The sequence below is a fragment of the Sus scrofa genome, chromosome 3 (genome assembly GCF_054392235.1).
Source record: "Sus scrofa isolate SSC_HxYL_T2T_F1_AM1 chromosome 3, Sscrofa_HxYL_maternal_Yorkshire_Landrace_v2.0, whole genome shotgun sequence".
In the NCBI taxonomy this organism is placed as follows: Eukaryota; Metazoa; Chordata; class Mammalia; order Artiodactyla; family Suidae; genus Sus; species Sus scrofa.
The window spans coordinates 19,231,429-19,249,091 of NC_139385.1; the positions used below are offsets into that span (position 1 = coordinate 19,231,429).

Genomic DNA, 17,663 nt, shown 5'->3' on the forward strand with positions numbered 1-17,663 from the left:
CCAACATTTAAAGCTTGGGTGATTTCACATTTACAAATCTCAAGTTCTGGATTCTTTTGAAAACCTAAAAAATCTGTCAATACAGGGCCAGGATTCCTGTCTAGCAACAGTTGTCAGGAGCTGAGGGCAATGGCCCCCCTGATGGCATGATACTTCTGGTTCCCTGTCCCCGCACTTGTCTCTCTGGCACAGAGGTCAAGTCCAAGTTGCCACTTAAAGGGCAGATCTGAGAGGTTTTCCCTCCTACAGAAAAGATGCAAGGGAAGATTCTTGTGTCATCATCCTAAGCTTTGTTTTTTGTTTTTTTGGGTTTTTTTGTTTTTTTGCTTTTGCTTTTTAGGGTCACACCCACAGCATATGGAGGTTCCCAGGCTGGGGGTCAAATCAGAGCTACAGCTGCCGGCCTACACTACAGTAGCAGCATCGCAGGATCCGAGCCGAGTCTGCCACCTACACCACAGCTCACAGCCATGCCGGATCCTTAACCCACTGAGCAGGGCCAGGGATCGAACCTGCATCCTCATGGATCCTAGTGGGGTGGACTCTTAGCACTGAGCCACCACGGGAACTCCCACAGGGCAGTTGTTAAGGCTGCTCGGAGGGGCTGTTCCAAACCCCCCAGGGCATCAGCGGTCTGTAAAGTGGTATTGAGAACAGGGGAAGCTCCCTTGAATTCCTGCCTGCAATGCTCTGTAAACAGTTCCAAGCTTATTCCAATCCACCCTGTTGCTCTAGCAAGCCCTCTCCTTGTGGGAAAAGAGGTGTAAGGCAGGGTCAGATCCTGGGGGAGCTAAGAAAGTAACCCAGGGCAGCATCTTATAAACGTGTCTATTCTTCTGCCAGCGTGTAACTGGCTCTCCGGGTGTGAAAACTGGGCCACACACGGGCAGGGGCAGGGCTACGACAGGTCTCTGAAGACATCCTAGAGTCTAGACTTTATTCAGCCAAATCCTGGTTCTGCCATGTGGTGTCAAATGAGCAGCATCGTACTGAGCGGTCTGAAGAACCAGATTGGATCCTCCGTGGCAGAAGCTGGCAAACTTCTGTGAAGGGCCAGACAGTGAATATTTCTGGCTTCGTGGGCCATATGGTCTCTGTCACGCGTAGTCAACTCTGCCACTGAAGCATAAACACAGCCATAGACTTGGGTGTGTATTTGGATGCAAATGCGCGTGGCTGTGTTCCAATAAAACTTTATTTACAAAAAGCCAGTAGTGGACCAGAGTGTTTTGGGCAAGGCATGTTATCGTCTGGGGATCCCCAAGTGGGACTATAGTTACCTGTTTATGTCTGGCTTTCTCACTGGACTATGACGTTCTTTTTTTTTTGTATCTTTTTAGGGCTGCACCCATGGCATACGGGTGTTCCCAGGCTAGGGGTTGAACCAGAGCTATAGCCACTGGCCTACACCACAGCCATAGCAATGCCAGATCCAAGCTGCATCTGCGACCTGCACCACAGCTCATCACAACACCGGAGCCGTAACCCACTGAGCGATGCCAGGGATCGAACTGCGTCCTCATGGATGGATACTAGTCAGATTCGTTTCCGCTGAGCCACAAAGGGAACTCCAACTATGAAGTTCTTAAGGGCAGAGACTACATCGCATTCCCTCCCTCCTTTATTTCCAGACTAAAACTGAAAGAACCAGTAAAACACAGTATGGCACACAATGCAGTCGATGAGGATTCTCAAAATTGTCCCAGTTAATACTAGAGTGGGATTGTAACTTCAAATGCCTATGGGGCCCATGCAGTCATCAGAGGCAATGCTGGAAGCCAGCCAGGTAGGGGCTGTGATGAGCTTCTAAGAGGGAACTGCTGCTACGGGGGAAATTCCAATTTGATGTTATCTGTATTGATACTTATTGAGATGGCGACATTGACTTGATTGATAATTATAAGAAAACACCATCATCAGATATGTATGAGAAATTTCCCCGTTTTTTTAATGTTGACAACTAATTCAAAAAGTAAAGGATGGAGTTCCCGTCGTGGCTCAGTGGTTAACGAATCCGACTAGGAACCATGAGGTTTCGGGTTTGATCCCTGGCCTTGCTCAGTGGGTTAAAGGTCTGGCGTTGCTGTGAGCTGTGGTGTAGGTTGCAGACAAGGCTGGAATCCCGAGTTGCTGGGCCAGCAGCTACAGCTCTGATTCGACCCCTCGCCTAGGAACCTGGAACCTCCATATGCCATGGGAGCAGCCCAAGAAATGGCAAAAAGACAAAAAAAAAAAAAAAAAGTAAAGGAGTTTCCGTTGTGGCACAGCAGAAATGCATCCGACTAGTAACCTTGAAATTGCAGGTTCAATCCCTGGCCTCAGCTGCGGTGTAGGGTCACAGACGAGGCCTGGATCCTGCCTTGATGTGGCTGTGGCGTAGGCCAGCAGTTATAGCTCCGATTCGACCCCTAGCCTGGGAACTTCCATATGCCTCAGGTGTGGCCCTAAAAAGAAAAAAAAAAAAAGCAAAAAAAATAAAAATGGAGTTCTTTGGTGGCCTAACGGTTAAGGATTCAGCATCCTCACTGCTGTGGCTGGGTCTGATGCTTGGCCTCAGAATTTCTGCCTGCTTTGGGAGTGGCCAAAAAAGAAAGAGTAAAAATAAACATGGGCCAAATAAATATGCCTGTGGGCTGACTCAGCCAAAGGCTCTCAATTTGCAACCTCTGATACAAAGATTTCATTTTCAAATTTGCTACAGCTGCTTTTTTTTTTTTTTTTTTTTTTTTTTTTTGGTCTTTTTGCCATTTTCTTGGGCCACTCCTGCGGCATATGGAGGTTCCCAGGCTAGGGGTCGAATTGGAGCTGTAGCCACCGGGCTATGCCAGAGCCACAGCAACGCGGGATCTGAGCCGCATCTGCAACCTACACCACAGCTCACGGCAACGCCAGATCCTTAACCCACTGAGCGAGGGCAGGGACCGAACCCGCAACCTCATGGTTCCTAGTCGGATTCGTTAACCACTGCGCCACGACGGGAACTCCTACAACTGCTTTTTAAGGTTAAACATTCTGTAAACTTACATGTTTTTTAAAAATCAGCTTTACAGAGGAGTTCCCATCATGGCTCAGTGGCTTAAGAACCTGATTAGTATTCACAAGGATGCGGGTTCAATCCCTGGCCCTGAGTGGGTTGAGGATCTGGCATTGTCGCAAGTTGCGGCATAGGTCACAGATTCGGCTCATATCTGGTGGTGGCCGTGGCTTAGATCGGCAGCTGTAGCTCTGATTGGACCCCTAGCCTGGGAACTTCCATGTGCCACAGGTATGGTCATAAAAAGAAGGGGGAAAAAAATCAACTTTACAGAAAAGTTTGGAGAAAATGTACAGTAAATTCCCATCAACTATTCACCTCGATTAAATGGGGTTTTTTGGGGTGTTTTTGTTTTTGTTCTTTCTAGGGCCGCACGCGTGGCATATGGAGGTTCCCAGGCTAGGGGTCCAATCGGAGCTGTAACTGCCAGCCTACACCACAGCCACAGCAACACAGGATCCGAGCCTCGTCTGCCACCTACACTACAGCTCACGGCAAGGCCAGATCCTTAACCCATGGAACAAGGCCAGGGATAGAACCTGCAACCTCATGGTTCCTAGTCTTTCCTAGTTGGATTCGTTAACCACTGAGCCACGATGGGAACTCAACCTGGATTAAATCTTATCTTGATATCTCTGGATCCCAGCACACAAAAGGCGCTGCAGTGTGGAGTCACTGAAGGACTGCCCCAGGGAAAAAGAGGCAGCGTGTGCCAAGCCCTGCGAGCTAAAATAACAGGATGGAAAAAAACACTGAAGAACAGACGAGAGAAAAGAAATGAATCAGATAGAAGCATGGAAGCAAAGAAGGAAGGAAAGCAGAACGGATGCAGAGCTACGTGGACCACGCATTTATTTTGCCTGTTGAATGCTTGCTTTGTTTTATTTCATTGTGTGCGTAGTTTCTTGGGGTGTTTTTGTTGTTGTTGTTGCTGTTTTTTGTGTTTTTTTTTTTTTTTTTGGCTTGGTTTATTTAAGTAGGAAGAGAAACAGACAAATCACCAGGAGCCCAGGTAAACACCACACAAGAACTGAAAACAGCCGACAGGCTGACAATGCACTTTTAGCAAAACCTTCCGAATTCAACCGTCACCCGTTTTGCAGTTTGGGATTATTTAGACAAGCTAGGCTAAATTTCATCTTGGCATTATTAATTCTTTCAGAAAGTTTGCTAAGCAAATGAACAGTATAAACAGGGGAAATGTCGAATATTCGCTCTAGGGGGAACGAAAGCAAATGAACAGCTTTAAAATCCTTTCTAATTATCTCGATGTGCTGAACTTTTGTCTAATTATTATGTTCCTGGGAAACTGAGTGGAATTTTTTTTTCCTAGGCCATCTTGTAGTTTAAAAGCACTGGGGGAAATTCGACTGACATAAAGGTGAACATTTGCAGAGGCAGAAGACTCATGCGTTGCCGATTGCCTTTCCTGTAAATAAACAATGTCAAACACTGGGTTTTCTCTTAAGCAAAGAGTGAGCTAATTACAAAGGTTATTATTTACTGGAGAGCTTCCCCAGATTCCCTGCTCCTTCCTCTGTCAGCAGGTGGAAGAAGTCTACACATTTGCAGATAGTGGCAGGATTACCTGCCACATAGGAATGCTGTTTATTCTTCTATATTAGAATGTAAAAAAGAGTGTATATATGTATGTATAACTGAATGACTTTGCTGTACAGCACAAATTAACGCAACATGGTAAATCAACTACATTTCAATTTAAAAACTTTTGCTTTTTTCTTTTTAGGGCTGTGCCGGAGGCATGTAGAAGTTTCCAGGCTAGGGATTCAACTGGGACTGCAGCTGCTGGCCTACACCATGAGCCACAGCAACCCAGGATCCGAACCTCATCCGCCCCTTACACTGTGGCTCACAGCAGGGCTGGATCCTTAACCCACTGAGCAAGGCCAGGGATCGAACCCACAACCTCATGGACAGTAGTCAGGTTTGTTACCACTGAGCCACATCGGGAACTCCAAAATGTTTTTTCTAAAGTGCTTTTCATACACCAGACTTGGTTTTAGGTGCATTCATGCATCGTCTCACCAAACCCACAATAATTACCAATGGATTGCCAGGCAAAACAAGGTAAGCTTCATCATCACCTCCGCTTTACTGATAGGAAAACTGAGGCTCAGAGAGGTCAGAGGACACAGCTGAGATTCAAACAGGAACCTCTGGCCCACAAAACCTATGAGCATTACCCCAAGCTGCATCACAGAGCCAGAAAGAACCTGCTGAAAGTCAAAACCAATGGGCCAGGAAGAAATCTTGTGAAAAGCTATAGTGATTAGGACAGGCGATAAACCAAACTACAAATCAGTTTGGGGAGACCCATCAGACACTGAAGTTTTTGTGAGTTTGGGAAGTAAACACCTTTCTTTCTTTTCTTTTTTCTGTTTTTTTGGTCTTTTTGCCTTTTCTAGGCCCGTTTTTGCGGCACATGAAGGTTCCCAGACTAGGGATCCAATCGGAGCTGTAGCCGCCGGCCTACACCACAGCCACAGCAATGACAGATCTGAGCCACATCTGCCATCTACACCACAGCTCACAGCAACGCCGGATCCTTAACCCACTGAGCAAGGTCAGGGACTGAACCCGCAACCTCATGGTTCCTAGTCAGACTCGTTAACCACTGAGCCACAATGGGAACTCCCATAAACACCTTTCTAACAAGGCTGGGCTTCACTTATCTCATTGGCTAGAATTTCTTTTTTTCTTTTTTTTTGGTCTTTTTTTTGCCATTTCTTGGGCCGCTCCCACGGCATATGGGATGTTCCCAGGCTAGGGGTCCAATCGGAGCTGTAGCCGCCGGCCTACGCCAGAGCCACAGCAACGCGGGATCCCTGACCCACTGAGCAAGGGCAGGGATCGAACCCGCAACCTCATGGTTCCTAGTCGGATTAGTTAACCACTGTGCCACAACGGGAACTCCTTGGCTAGAATTTCTTAAGGCATGCTTCACTTTACCCAACAGATATGTGCCTATAAAATTGCATGCAAAACACAGTCTTTTTTTTTTTTTTTGGTTTTTTAGGACTGCACCCGTGGCATATGGAGGTTCCCAGGCTAGGGGTCTAATCGGAGCTACAGCTACCAGCCTACACCACAGCCATGGCAACACAGGATCCCAGGCGCATCTGTGACCACCACCACAGTTCAGGGCAGCACCGATTCCTTAACCCACTGAGCGAGGCCAGGGATCGAACCTGCAACCCCATGGTTCCTAGTCAGATTCATTTCTGCTGCGCTGCAACGGCAACTCCCACAAAACACAAAGTCTTAAAAAGTACAATGGAAAAGGGATCCTCAGAATGCTAAGTCTAATCGTAGGGCAAACACCTTCTTAGAAGAAAACTTTTCCTTTTTGAAACCAACTGGAAAATGGACAGATTCCTCCATTGGGCCATAATAGTGCTCTAGGAGCCCTGAGAGGGTAACGATTAGAAAGTGACTGAGCAGACCTCTTGCAAATGGTCCATGGCAATGCTTCTCAAAGTGTATTTCCCAGATCCTGGGAGGAGGAGGGGTTCCCAAGCTCAATGACTACCTTCATCATATTTCTAAGACTTTTCCACTGGTATCTGCACTGATGATATAAAAGCAACAGTAGGTAAAACTGCTTGTAGCCTGAGTGGCACCAAAATGTACCAGCAGTCATTATATTTTATAGTGCCATGTACTGACAATAAAACCAAAAAACATTACACTTAAGGATGTCTTGATGAAACAGTAAAAATCAGTTTTATTAAACCTGAACCCATGAGTACATTTTTTTGTCTTTTTAGGGCCACACCTGTGGCTTATGGAAGTTCCCAGGCCAGGGGTTGAACTGGAGCTGTAGCTGCTGGCCTACGCCACAGCCACAGCAACGCCAGATCCTAGGCATGTCTGCGACCTACACCACAGTTCACGGCAATGCCGGATCCTGAACCCACTGAGCAAGGCTAGGGATTGAACCTGTGTCCTCAAGGATACAAATCAGATTCATTTCCACTAAGCTGTGATGGGAACTCCCCGTATTTTTATTTTTAATTAATTTATTTATTTTTGTCTTTTTGAGGGCATATACAAGTTCCCGGGCTAGGGGGTCGAATCTGAGTTGCAGCTATAGGCCTACACCACCATCCTTAACCTACTAAGCGATGCCAGGAATCGAACTTGTGATCTCATGGATACTTAGGTTCTTAACCCTCTGAGCCACAATAGGAACTCCTGATGACATATCTTTTTAATATTCTGTGTGAAAAAGTAGGAAGTACACACAAAGCGCTTTGGCTATGAGCCAAAGTATAACAGTTAATCCTAGGAAGCCCTTTTGCCATTGTTTAAATTGCCAGCTGAATTAGCCACATATTGTATCAAATGTCACTTTTACTTGAATAAACAACTTATAGACAAACTGCTATTATTTAGAGTTGAGCATTTGGCAGAAGTTTTCTTTTTTTTTTTTTTTTTTTTGTCTTTTTTGTCTTTTTTGTTGTTGTTGTTGTTGCTATTTCTTGGGCCGCTCCCACGGCATATGGAGGTTCCCAGGCTAGGGGTTGAATCGGAGCTGTAGCCACCAGCCTACGCCAGAGCCACAGCAACTCGGGATCCGAGCCGTGTCTGCAACCTACACCACAGCTCACGGCAACACCGGATCGTTAACCCACTGAGCAAGGGCAGGGACCGAACCCGCAACCTCATGGTTCCTAGTCGGATTCGTTAACCACTGCGCCACGACGGGAACTCCCAGAAGTTTTCTTAAATACAAAAAAAGTGAGCCTGACACTTCAAGGAAACAACTAACAGTATTTCTTGCTAATGTTAAAATTCAAGTGTTCAAGTGAAAACAAGTAGGAAATTCATTTTTACTATTTTAGGGCCACACTAGTGGCATATAGAGGTTCCCAGGCTAGGGGTCGAATTGGAGCTGTAGCTGCTGGCCTACATCACAGTTCATGGCAATGCCAGATCCCTAACCCACTGAGCAAGGCCAGGGATTGAACCGGAGTCCTAATGGTTACTAACTAGTTGGGTTTATTAACCGATGAGTCACGACAGGAACTCCACTTAAACTCTTTATTTAAAAAAAAAAGACAGGTGGGAGCTCCTGGCACAGCGGAAACAAATCCGACTAGGAACCATGAGGTTGCAAGTTCGATCCCTGCCCTCGCTCAGTGGGTTAAGGATCTGGCGTTGCCATGAGCTGTGGTGTAGGTCGCAGACTCAGCTCAGATCCCGAGTTGCTGTGGCTGAGGCATAGGCTGGCAGCTGTATCTCTGATTGGACTCCTGGCCTGGGAACCTCCATATGCCGCGGGTGTAGCCCTAAAAAAAAAAAAAAAAGATAGGTAGTGATACTAATGAATGTGATTTTTTTTTGCTACTGTTCAATGATATGACATTTAATATCATATTTCTAATGTCAACATTTAGAAGACTTGCGTAACTCAGTGGACTAACATTTTCCCCGACTAGTATCCATGAGGACATGGGTTCTTTCCCTGGCTTCGCTCAGTGGATTAAGGATCCGGCGTTGCCATGAGCTGTGGTGTAGGTGGCACAGGCGCCTCATATCCATGTTGTTGCGTCTGTGGCGTAGTCCCCCAGCTACAGCTTGGATTCGACCTTTAGCCTAGGAACCTCCACATGCCTTAGGTGTGGCCCTAAAAAGACAAAAAGAAATTTTTTTTTTTCCCAAATGACCAATGTCTAATGTTATAAAATCATGCATGGGTAAAATATCCAACCAAACAGCAAGATACACCAACGGTTTTTGGTTTTTTTTTTTTTTTTTTTTGTCTTTTAGGGCTGTACCCTTGGCATATGAAGATTCCCAGGCTTGGGGTTGAATCGGAGCTGCAGCCTCTGGCTTACACCACAGCCACAGCAACCTCAGATCTGAGCCACATCTGCAACCTACACCACAGCTCAGGGCAACACCAGATCCTTAACCCACTGAGTGAGGCCAGGGATGGAACCTGCATCCTCATGGATACTAGCCAGATTCGTTTCTGCTGAGCCATGACTGGACCTCCAATAGACCAATGGGTTTTAATGTAACAGAGTGCAAAATTCCCCAATATGGTTTCAGATGCCACGTTGTGACTAACCTTTGAGAAGTTACCACTTATTAATTTTTGGAATAGTGTTAAAGAATATCTACTTTCAGAGTTATCTGAAAAGGCAATTAAAATACTCCCTGTTCCAAATATATATCTGCATGAGGCCCCATTTTCTTCAAATACATCAGCCAAAATAACAACACAACAGTTTGATTGCTGAAGCAGAAACATGTCTTGCTATTTCAGATTATTGGAGAGATTTAAGAAAATGTAAAACGACGCCACTTTTCCTACTAACTTTGTGTGTGTGTGTGTGTGTGTGTGTGTGTCTTTTAAGGCCGCATCCGTGGCACATGGAAGTTCCCAAGCTAGGGGTCCAATCAGAGCTGTCGCTGCCAGCCTACACTACGGCCACAGCAATGCGGGATCCGAGCTGCGTCTTCGACCTACACCACAGTTCACGGCAATGCCGGCTCCTTCACCCACTGAGCGAGGCCAGGGATCGAACCCACAACCTCATGGTTCCTAGTCAGATGGGTTAACCACTGAGCCACGACGGGAACTCCCACTTGTTATTATTTTTATTTTTATTTATTTTTTATTTTTTTATTTTTTATTTTTATTTTTTTGTCTTTTTGCCATTTCTTGGGCCGCTCCTGCGGCATATGGAGGTTCCCAGGCTAGGGGTGGAATCAGAGCTGTAGCCGACGGCCTACGCCAGAGCCACAGCAACCCAGGATCTGAGCCGCGTCTGCGACCTAACACCACAGCTCACAGCAACGCCGGATCCTTAACCCACTGAGCAAGGGCAGGGATCGAACCCGCAACCTCATGGTTCCTAGTCGGATTCGCCAACCACTGTGCCATGACGGGAACTCCATGTTATTATTTTTAAATGAACTGATAAATGATAAATGTTTTAAGATTTTGTCAGCTTTAATTCCTCATGTGGTAAATATTATAGGCATAGTATACACAAGCTCTTTTGAGGTAAAAGCATAAAGGCATCCTGAGACCAAAGAAAGATTTGAGTACTGCTGTTTTACAGCAACGGGACAATGACCTGGGCAAACCTGTGAATAACATTTTATAGTACCTCTGAAGTACAAAGGGCAATGATGTCTTTGAAGCACAGAACAGACTGTTCCATTCATTTTTTCCCATAACGCATTAAGTGGATATCACAAAGGAACAACTTTCCCAGAAGTGAGGGACAGGAGTATAATGAGGAAAAGGATGTGGATTCCAGCCGACTCTACCCGTCTCTCTAGACTTCAGTCTTCCCATTTATAAAATGAGCTTTCAGAGTAGCTTATGTTTGGATTGCTTTCATTGTCAATCCTAGGATTCTTATCTGGAATCCCTAAATGGTGGCCCACAGGCTGCATCTGACCTTCAGCCTGATTGGCCATAATGACATTTGGAGAAGTGCCGTGGGAAAATAATTGGTTGGAGCTGAGTGAGAAGCTTCCCTTTCAGAAAAGAAATTGACTTTCAGTCATAGCCCAGTCCAGCCCACTAGACTTGCCCCTGCAAACATCTGCATTTGCATCGTTTGGAATGAAGACCTTCTAAAATCACTTCTAAGTCTCAACCTCTGTAATAAACCCATTTAAAAAAAACAAAAAACAAAAAAACCCAAGAGACTGTGTCTGGGCTCCTTCCTCACTCTGTCACTTGATGACTTTGATTTGGGGCAAGATACTTCTCTGAGCCTCAGTGTCCTCGTTTGTAAAATGGGATAACACTGACCTCCAAAGACTGTTAGGAAGCTTAGCGAGTTGCCCGACAGCTCTTACAGAGTTCCCGGCACTGAACCATTCTAAGCAGCAAAGCACAGAAAGAGAGTATTCCCTAGTCTCCCCCTACCCCCCTTACCAAGTCCCATTTGTCGACAGCTGATGATTGCACTCACGACGACGCTTTCCCCCTTACCAACTCCCATGTCCCACAGCTCCACATCCCAGGATACACAAAATTCCCCTCAGTCCTCTATTTCTCTTTCCCACACAAAACCTCTTCACTGAGGTTCCCCGGACAGCACCGGGTTCCACAACGACGACAGGCAGCACAGCGACCAAATCACTGACCACTCCCCCCAGTCTCTTCTTCCCACCCTGGAACACTAAGGCTCCCTTTCCCTCAGACAGAAACCACCTTGGGTCAGGCAGCGGTGGTCCAGCTGTCTGTGGCCTAGGGTTCCTCCCAGAGGGCCCTCAGGAGGGAAGGGAGAGTAACTGCCAGACCCCCCGGAGGGGCCCACGGACACTCACCGTCCATCCCTGGAGGCGGTGGTTCCGGGTGCTCGCACCGGAAGCGGCCCCTATACTGTTTGCAGTTCCCCTGGTTACTGCGGAGTTCCCGACCAATGGCGGTGGAGCTCTACGCAATGAACCCGCCCCAAAGGGAGTGACGTCACGACTGTGCTCTGGAACTCCTCCTCCAGTCCCTGGATTCGCCCCGCCTTCCGGGCTGCTGGTAGTTGTGCGCAGGCGCGATGGACTAGGGCCCTCCGCGGCGTGTGCGCAGGCGCCGCAGCTGCAGCCAACTGAAGTAGCAATGGACGCGCTAGAGTCGTTGTTGGACGAGGTGGCCCTGGAGGGGCTTGATGGCCTGTGTCTGCCCGCGCTTTGGAGCCGTCTGGAGACACGAGTGCCGCCCTTCCCGCTGCCTTTGGAGCCCTACACGCAGGAGTTTCTGTGGCAGGCCCTTGCCACGCATCCGGGCATCAGCTTCTACGAGGAGCCTCGGGAACGACCAGATCTCCAGCTCCAGGACCGGTCAGCGGCCTGGCCCTCCGGGTGGGCGGGCGAGGGCAGGGTTCGGGGTCTGATGGAGCTGGGAGGGGTCCAGGTCGTTTCGGGAGCGGAGAGAAAGGAGTGGAAGCGAAAGGAAGACCCGCGGTCCGATGGGGGCGCGGACTAGGGCTGATTCGGGGTCCCTCGGGCCTGGCGGGGCCCAGGCGTCTGATGGAGTTCGGGGTGATTCGGTGATGTCCCATTATGTTCGTGTCTGTTTAGGGTGGCATTGGGCAAGACTGGGAGGATATTCTTTGGGTTTCAAAGAGTATTTCCTCTAAATGGAGCTTGGCTTTAGAGCCAGAAGGCTCTTAAGAGCGAGACCAGAGTCAAGTCGATGGGAATTCCCTGGCGGCCCAGCGGTTAAGAATTAGGCGTTGCCACTATTGTGGCTGGGATTCGATCCCTGGCCGGGGAACTTTGGTATGCTGCGGGCGCTGCCCAAAAAAAAAAAAGGCTGCAGACAGTGGAGCTAACCAGCCTTAATGGAACATTCATTCCCTGCTGGCCTAGAGAGCCTAAGGCAACCAGACAGCTGTACCACAACAATAATAGTAGTAATAATAGCTCACATTTATTTAGCTCTTGGTATGGCCTGATACTATTCTAAGATCTTGTTCTGGGAGCTTTGGGAGATGGAACCCACTTCCTTCTCACAGTGACTCCACGAGGAAGGTGGTTGTCTTCCCCATTTTGCAGAGGAGGAAACAGTGGTGGAGAGAGCTAAGTAACCTGTCCCTCAGTCGTGGAGATTGGAAGTGACTGAGTGTTGATTCAAAACCAGGGTATCTGTCTCCCAAGTCTGTACTCTTTTTTTTTTTTCCCTCGGCCACACCCGCAACATATGGACGTTCCAGGGCCAGGAATGGAATCCAGGCCACTGCTGTGACCTGTGCCACAGCTGTGGCAATGCCAGATCCCTAACCCACTGAGCTACAGTGGGAACTCTCCGAGTCTGTACTCTTAAGCCATATGGTGAGGTGCAGGAGAGGTTCCCAGAAGTAATCTGGTCTAAAACAAGATTTAAAGGAGTTCCTGTTGTGGCACAGTGGGAGTGAATCTGCCTAGTATCCATGAGGATGCAGGTTCGATCCCTGGCCTCGCTCAGTGGCTTAAGGATCCATGAGCTGTGGCATAGGTCTCGGACTTGGCTTGGATCTAGTGTGGCTGTGGCTGTGGTATAGGCTGGCAGCTATTGCTCCAAGTCAACCCCTAGCCTGGGAATTTCCATATGCTGTGGGTGCGGTCCTAAAAAAGCAAAAAACCCCAGAAAAAACAAGACTTAAAAGGTTGGATTCAGGTGGCCAGTTGGCAGGGTATTCTGGACAGAGAACAGCAAATTCGAAAGCCTAAAGGAAGATAAATAAGACTGGTCGAAGTGTAGAACTGGAGGTAGTGAGTGGGGAATCATAGTTAATGTTTACATATATCCTTTTTTGTTTGTTTTTGTTTTTGGCCCCAACCGAGGCATGCAGAAGTTGGGCTAAGCCACTAGGGAACGCCCTAGTTCCTTATGCTTATTATATGCTTATTATGTATGCTTATTATATGCTTATTAAGTATGCTTACAATAAGCAGGGGCTCTTCTAAGATCCTTACATATAGCAAGTTATTTGATTTTTACACAACCTTTAGGAACTGGATAGTCTTTTTTTTTTTTTTTTTTTAACGGCCAGTTTCCCGGCCAGGGATTGAATTTAAGCCCCAGCTGCGACCTACACCACAGCTGCAGCAATGCCATATCCTTTAACCCGCTGCACCGGGCCAGGGATCAAGCCGCTGCAGCTGGATTCTTGTCTTTTGTCTTTTTTGTTGTTGTTTTGTTGTTGTTGTTGTTGTTGTTGCTATTTCTTGGGCCGCTCCCGCGGCATATGGAGGTTCCCAGGCTAGGGGTTGAATTGGAGCTGTAGCCACCGGCCTACGCCGGAGCCACAGCAACGCGGGATCTGAGCCGAGTCTGCAACCTACACCACAGCTCACGGCAACGCCGGATCGTTAACCCACTGAGCAAGGGCAGGGACCGAACCCGCAACCTCATGGTTCCTAGTCGGATTCGTTAACCACTGCACCACGACGGGAACTCCTGCAGCTGGATTCTTAACCCACTGCACCACAGCAGGAACTCCAGGAGCTGGATATTCTTTTTTTTTTTTTTTTTTTAATGTTTTAAATTTTTTCCATCGTAGTTGATTTACAGTGTTCTTTCTGTTAGTTCCTACAATACAGCAAAATGACCTAGTCATACACATATACATATATTTATATACATTCTTTTTCTCACATTATCCTCCATCATATTCCATCACAAGTGGAGCTGCTGGAGTTCCCATCGTGGCGCAGTGGAAACGAATCCAACTAGGAACCATGAGGTTGCGGGTTTGATCCCTGGCCTCGCTCAGTGGGTTAAGGATCCGGGGTTGCCGTGAGCTGTGGGGCAGGTCGCAGACACGGCTCAGATCTGGTGTTGCTGTGGCTGTGGTGCAGGCCGGCGGCAACAGCTCCAATTAGACCCTAGCCTGGGAACTTCCATATGCCTGTGGTGTGGCCCTAAAAGGACAAAAGACCAAAAAAAAAAAAAAAAAAAAAAAAAAAAAAGTGGAGTTGAATATTCTTATCCCCATTTTCCTGAGGAGAAAATTGAGGCACAGAGAAGTTAAGTGATTTCAACTAGTGAGGACAGAAACCAGAATCTGAATCCAGCAAGTCTGGGTTCAGGATTCAGTTCACTCTGACCTTAACCAATTGGACTGGATTGGTTTTTCAATCTACTCAAAGCCTAAGCTACTGAAGGGAGGATCAGACTAGAGGCAAAGAGTGAAGTCAAAAAGTTCCCGCTCTGGTGCAGTAGGGTTAAGAATCCAGCCTTGTCTCTGCAGCAGACAGCTTTGATCCCCACCCCAGTGCAGTGGGTTAAGGATCCAGTGTTGCCACAGCTGCGACCTATGTCACAGCTGCAGCTCAGACTTGGCCCATGGCCCGGGAACTTCCATGTGCCTCGGGTGCGGCCATTAAAAAAAAAAGAAAAAAAAAAATGTTGAGTGATCTGTAGCAATCACAAACAATGGTGGGTGTGAGAATGAAGAGGAGAAGCGATGGAATCAGACATGAGGCAGAAGAGTTGAGAGGATGTCGTGGCTGATGGGCTGTGAAGTCGGAGAGGTAGGAATGGAGGATGGTGCTGTCTGGCTCCTTTTTTTTTTTTTTTTTGTCTTTTTGCTATTTCTTTGGGCCGCTCCCGAGGCACATGGAGTTTCCCAGGCTAGGGGTCGAATCGGAGCTGTAGCCACTGGCCTACGCCAGAGCCACAGCAACAAGGGATCCGAGCCGCGTCTGCCACCTACACCACAGCTCATGGCAACGCCGGATCCTTAACCCACTGAGCAAGGGCAGGGACCGAACCTGCAACCTCATGGTTCCTAGTCGGATTTGTTAAGCACTGCGCCACGACGGGAATTCCCCGTCTGGTTCCTGATGTTTGGGTGCCCGAGTGAAGGCTGATGCCCTTCCCTGTAATAGGGAACCCAGAAGCCGGCTGGGAAGCTGAGCCAGGGAGGAGGGGAGGTGGAGAATGTATTATTATTATTATTATTTTTGTTTGTCTTTTTAGGGCCACACCTACAGCATAAGGAGGTTCCCAGGTTTAGGGTCTAATCGGAGCTGTAGCTGCTGGCCTACACCACAGCCACAGCAATGTGGGATCCGAGCCGTGTCTGCGACCTACACCACAACTCGAAGCAATGCCGGATCCTTAACCCACTGAGCAAGGCCAGGGATGGAACCCGCAACCTCATGGATACTAGTCAGGTCCGTTAACGCTGAGCCAGGATGGGAACTCTGTGCCGAATGTACTCTGAGACCCATTGAGGTCCAGGTTCTTTTGGGTTCTCGTAGTGGAGAACTCTTTGGTAAACATCTGGAGTTCCCTTCGTAGCTCAGCAGGTTAAGGACCTGACATTGTCTCCTCGAGGATTCGAGTTTAATCCCTGGCCTATTGGGTGACTTAAGGATCAGCCTTGTATAGCAAGCTGCGCGGAGTAGGTCACAGATACAGCTCAGATCCAGTGTTGCCATGGGTATGGTGTAGGCCTCAGCTGCAGCTCCGATTTGACCCCTCGCCCAGGAATTTCCGTATGCTGCAGGGGTGGCCATGAAAAGAAAAAAAATGAATGAATGAATGAATGAATGAATGAACCATCTGGCTTCATGGGAGGAAAAGCAGGCTGGAGGGAGGCACTGAGCAGGATGAGGGCGTCATCCCGTGTGGTTGGCCTGGATCATCCCCTGGAAGAGGGTGTAGTGTGACTGGAGGCCTTGAGACACTGGCCCTGGGGTGCACCTGTGTTCAAAAGAAGCCTGGGGAACTGTGGCAGGAGGAGGAGGGACGCTGGGGAAGGTGTGATGTGAGCGTGGAGGGTTAGGTGATGCGGAGCTCACAGCAAGGCAGGGAAGAAAAGGGCCGACAAGCTTACCCGGGAGTTAGCCTCAGCTAGACTTGTACGCGTCACGAGCAAGTCCCGAGGAAACCTTGACAGCGGGGTGGACTGGACAAAAGATGGAGCAGAACTCAAAGGCTGTCACCTGTGCTGTTGACAAGAGGCAACTGGGAGAAAGTGGTACCAAGCGGGGGAAGGAGGGGCTCTTTTGGAGGCAGGGAGTGCCAGTCGTCACTTTGGTTTTGAGTTCATCCAATTTGAGGTGTAGATAATTGAAGATGGGGCGTTCCCATCTTGGCACAGGGAAAGCGAATCCAACTGGGAGCCATGAGGTTGAGGGTTCGATCCCTGGCTTCGCTCAGTGGGTTAAGGATCCGGCGTTGCCGTGAGCTGTGGTGTAGGTTGCAGAGGCGGCTCGGATCTGCTGTTGCTATGGCTGTGGTGTAGGCTGGCAGCTGTAGCTCCCATGGGACCCCTAGCCTGGGAACCTCCATATGATGCGGTGCAGCGCTAAAAAGACACACACACAAAAAAAAACTCAAAAACAAACAAAGTAATTGAAGGTAGGATTCTTGTTTAGGGAGAAAAAAAGCAGGACTGAGGAATTGATGGTGAGAATTGTTCACGTGCAAGTGATAATTGAAACCATAAAAATGGATGGAAGTACGAGAAGGATAATTGAAAGGAGATGGAAAGGTGACATCTTTAAGGAGGGGAGCCTTGAGTCATTAAGGCCAAACTGGATGGTTTGGAAACGAGGCACCAGACTTGGGAGGGAAACAGAAGGCCATGACTTGGGCCAGGCAGGTGGTTCTGGTTTCAGCAACTCAGCCCCCGGAGTGGATTCGGAGGCTCCTGGAAAGGTGTCTGTCGTCTGGGCTAGAGCACCAGGGATGCTGCACTTTCTGATGACCGGCGGTTGTTAGGCGGGGAGATGAGGTGACCTCGCTCCTTCTCTCCCACCTCTGCCAGCAGGTGTCAGAAGAGCCTGCCACACGTGTGTGACTTTGGAGGCCGAGTCGTGGTTTGATGTCTGTCCCCCCCCGCTTAGGTATGAAGAAATTGATTTGGAAACGGGCATTTTGGAGTCCCGGCGGGACCCGGTGTCCTTGGAGGACGTCTACCCCATTCACATGATCTTAGAGAATAAAGATGGCATCCAGGGCTCGTGCCGGTACTTCAAGGAGAGGAAAAACATCACCAAGGAAATCAGGACCAAGGCGTTACAGCCCCGATGCACAATGGTGGAGGCCTTTGGCAGGTAACTGATCCGAACCCGTGGGAACCTCGCGAGCAGCGTCTTTGGCCTTGTCTCTAGCTTCTTTTGTGAGCATCACGCTGGCTGGGAC

General features: G+C 48.3%; 2 protein-coding genes across 30 annotated transcripts in view; one reads left to right on the forward strand and one right to left on the reverse strand.

The window, feature by feature from the left end:
* Positions 1–11,390, reverse strand: part of KATNIP (katanin interacting protein) — a 217,989-nt gene extending 206,599 nt beyond the window's left edge. For all 26 annotated transcript variants that reach the window (XM_085017012.1, XM_085017005.1, XM_085017011.1 and 23 more), the window contains exon 1: positions 11,357–11,390. Coding sequence is in view for 12 of the 26 variants with exons in the window: in XM_085017010.1 (XP_084873136.1) it covers positions 11,357–11,363 (7 nt within the window). In the remaining 14 variants the exon portion in view is untranslated. The remainder of the gene's footprint in view (positions 1–11,356) is intronic.
* Positions 11,391–11,617: 227 nt separating this feature from the next.
* GTF3C1 (general transcription factor IIIC subunit 1) overlaps positions 11,618–17,663 on the forward strand; it is a 71,189-nt gene continuing 65,143 nt past the window's right edge. For all 4 annotated transcript variants that reach the window (XR_014840388.1, XR_014840389.1, XM_005662064.4 and 1 more), the window contains exons 1-2: positions 11,618–11,863; positions 17,366–17,575. Coding sequence is in view for 2 of the 4 variants with exons in the window: in XM_005662064.4 (XP_005662121.1) it covers positions 11,643–11,863; positions 17,366–17,575 (431 nt within the window). In the remaining 2 variants the exon portion in view is untranslated. The remainder of the gene's footprint in view (positions 11,864–17,365; positions 17,576–17,663) is intronic.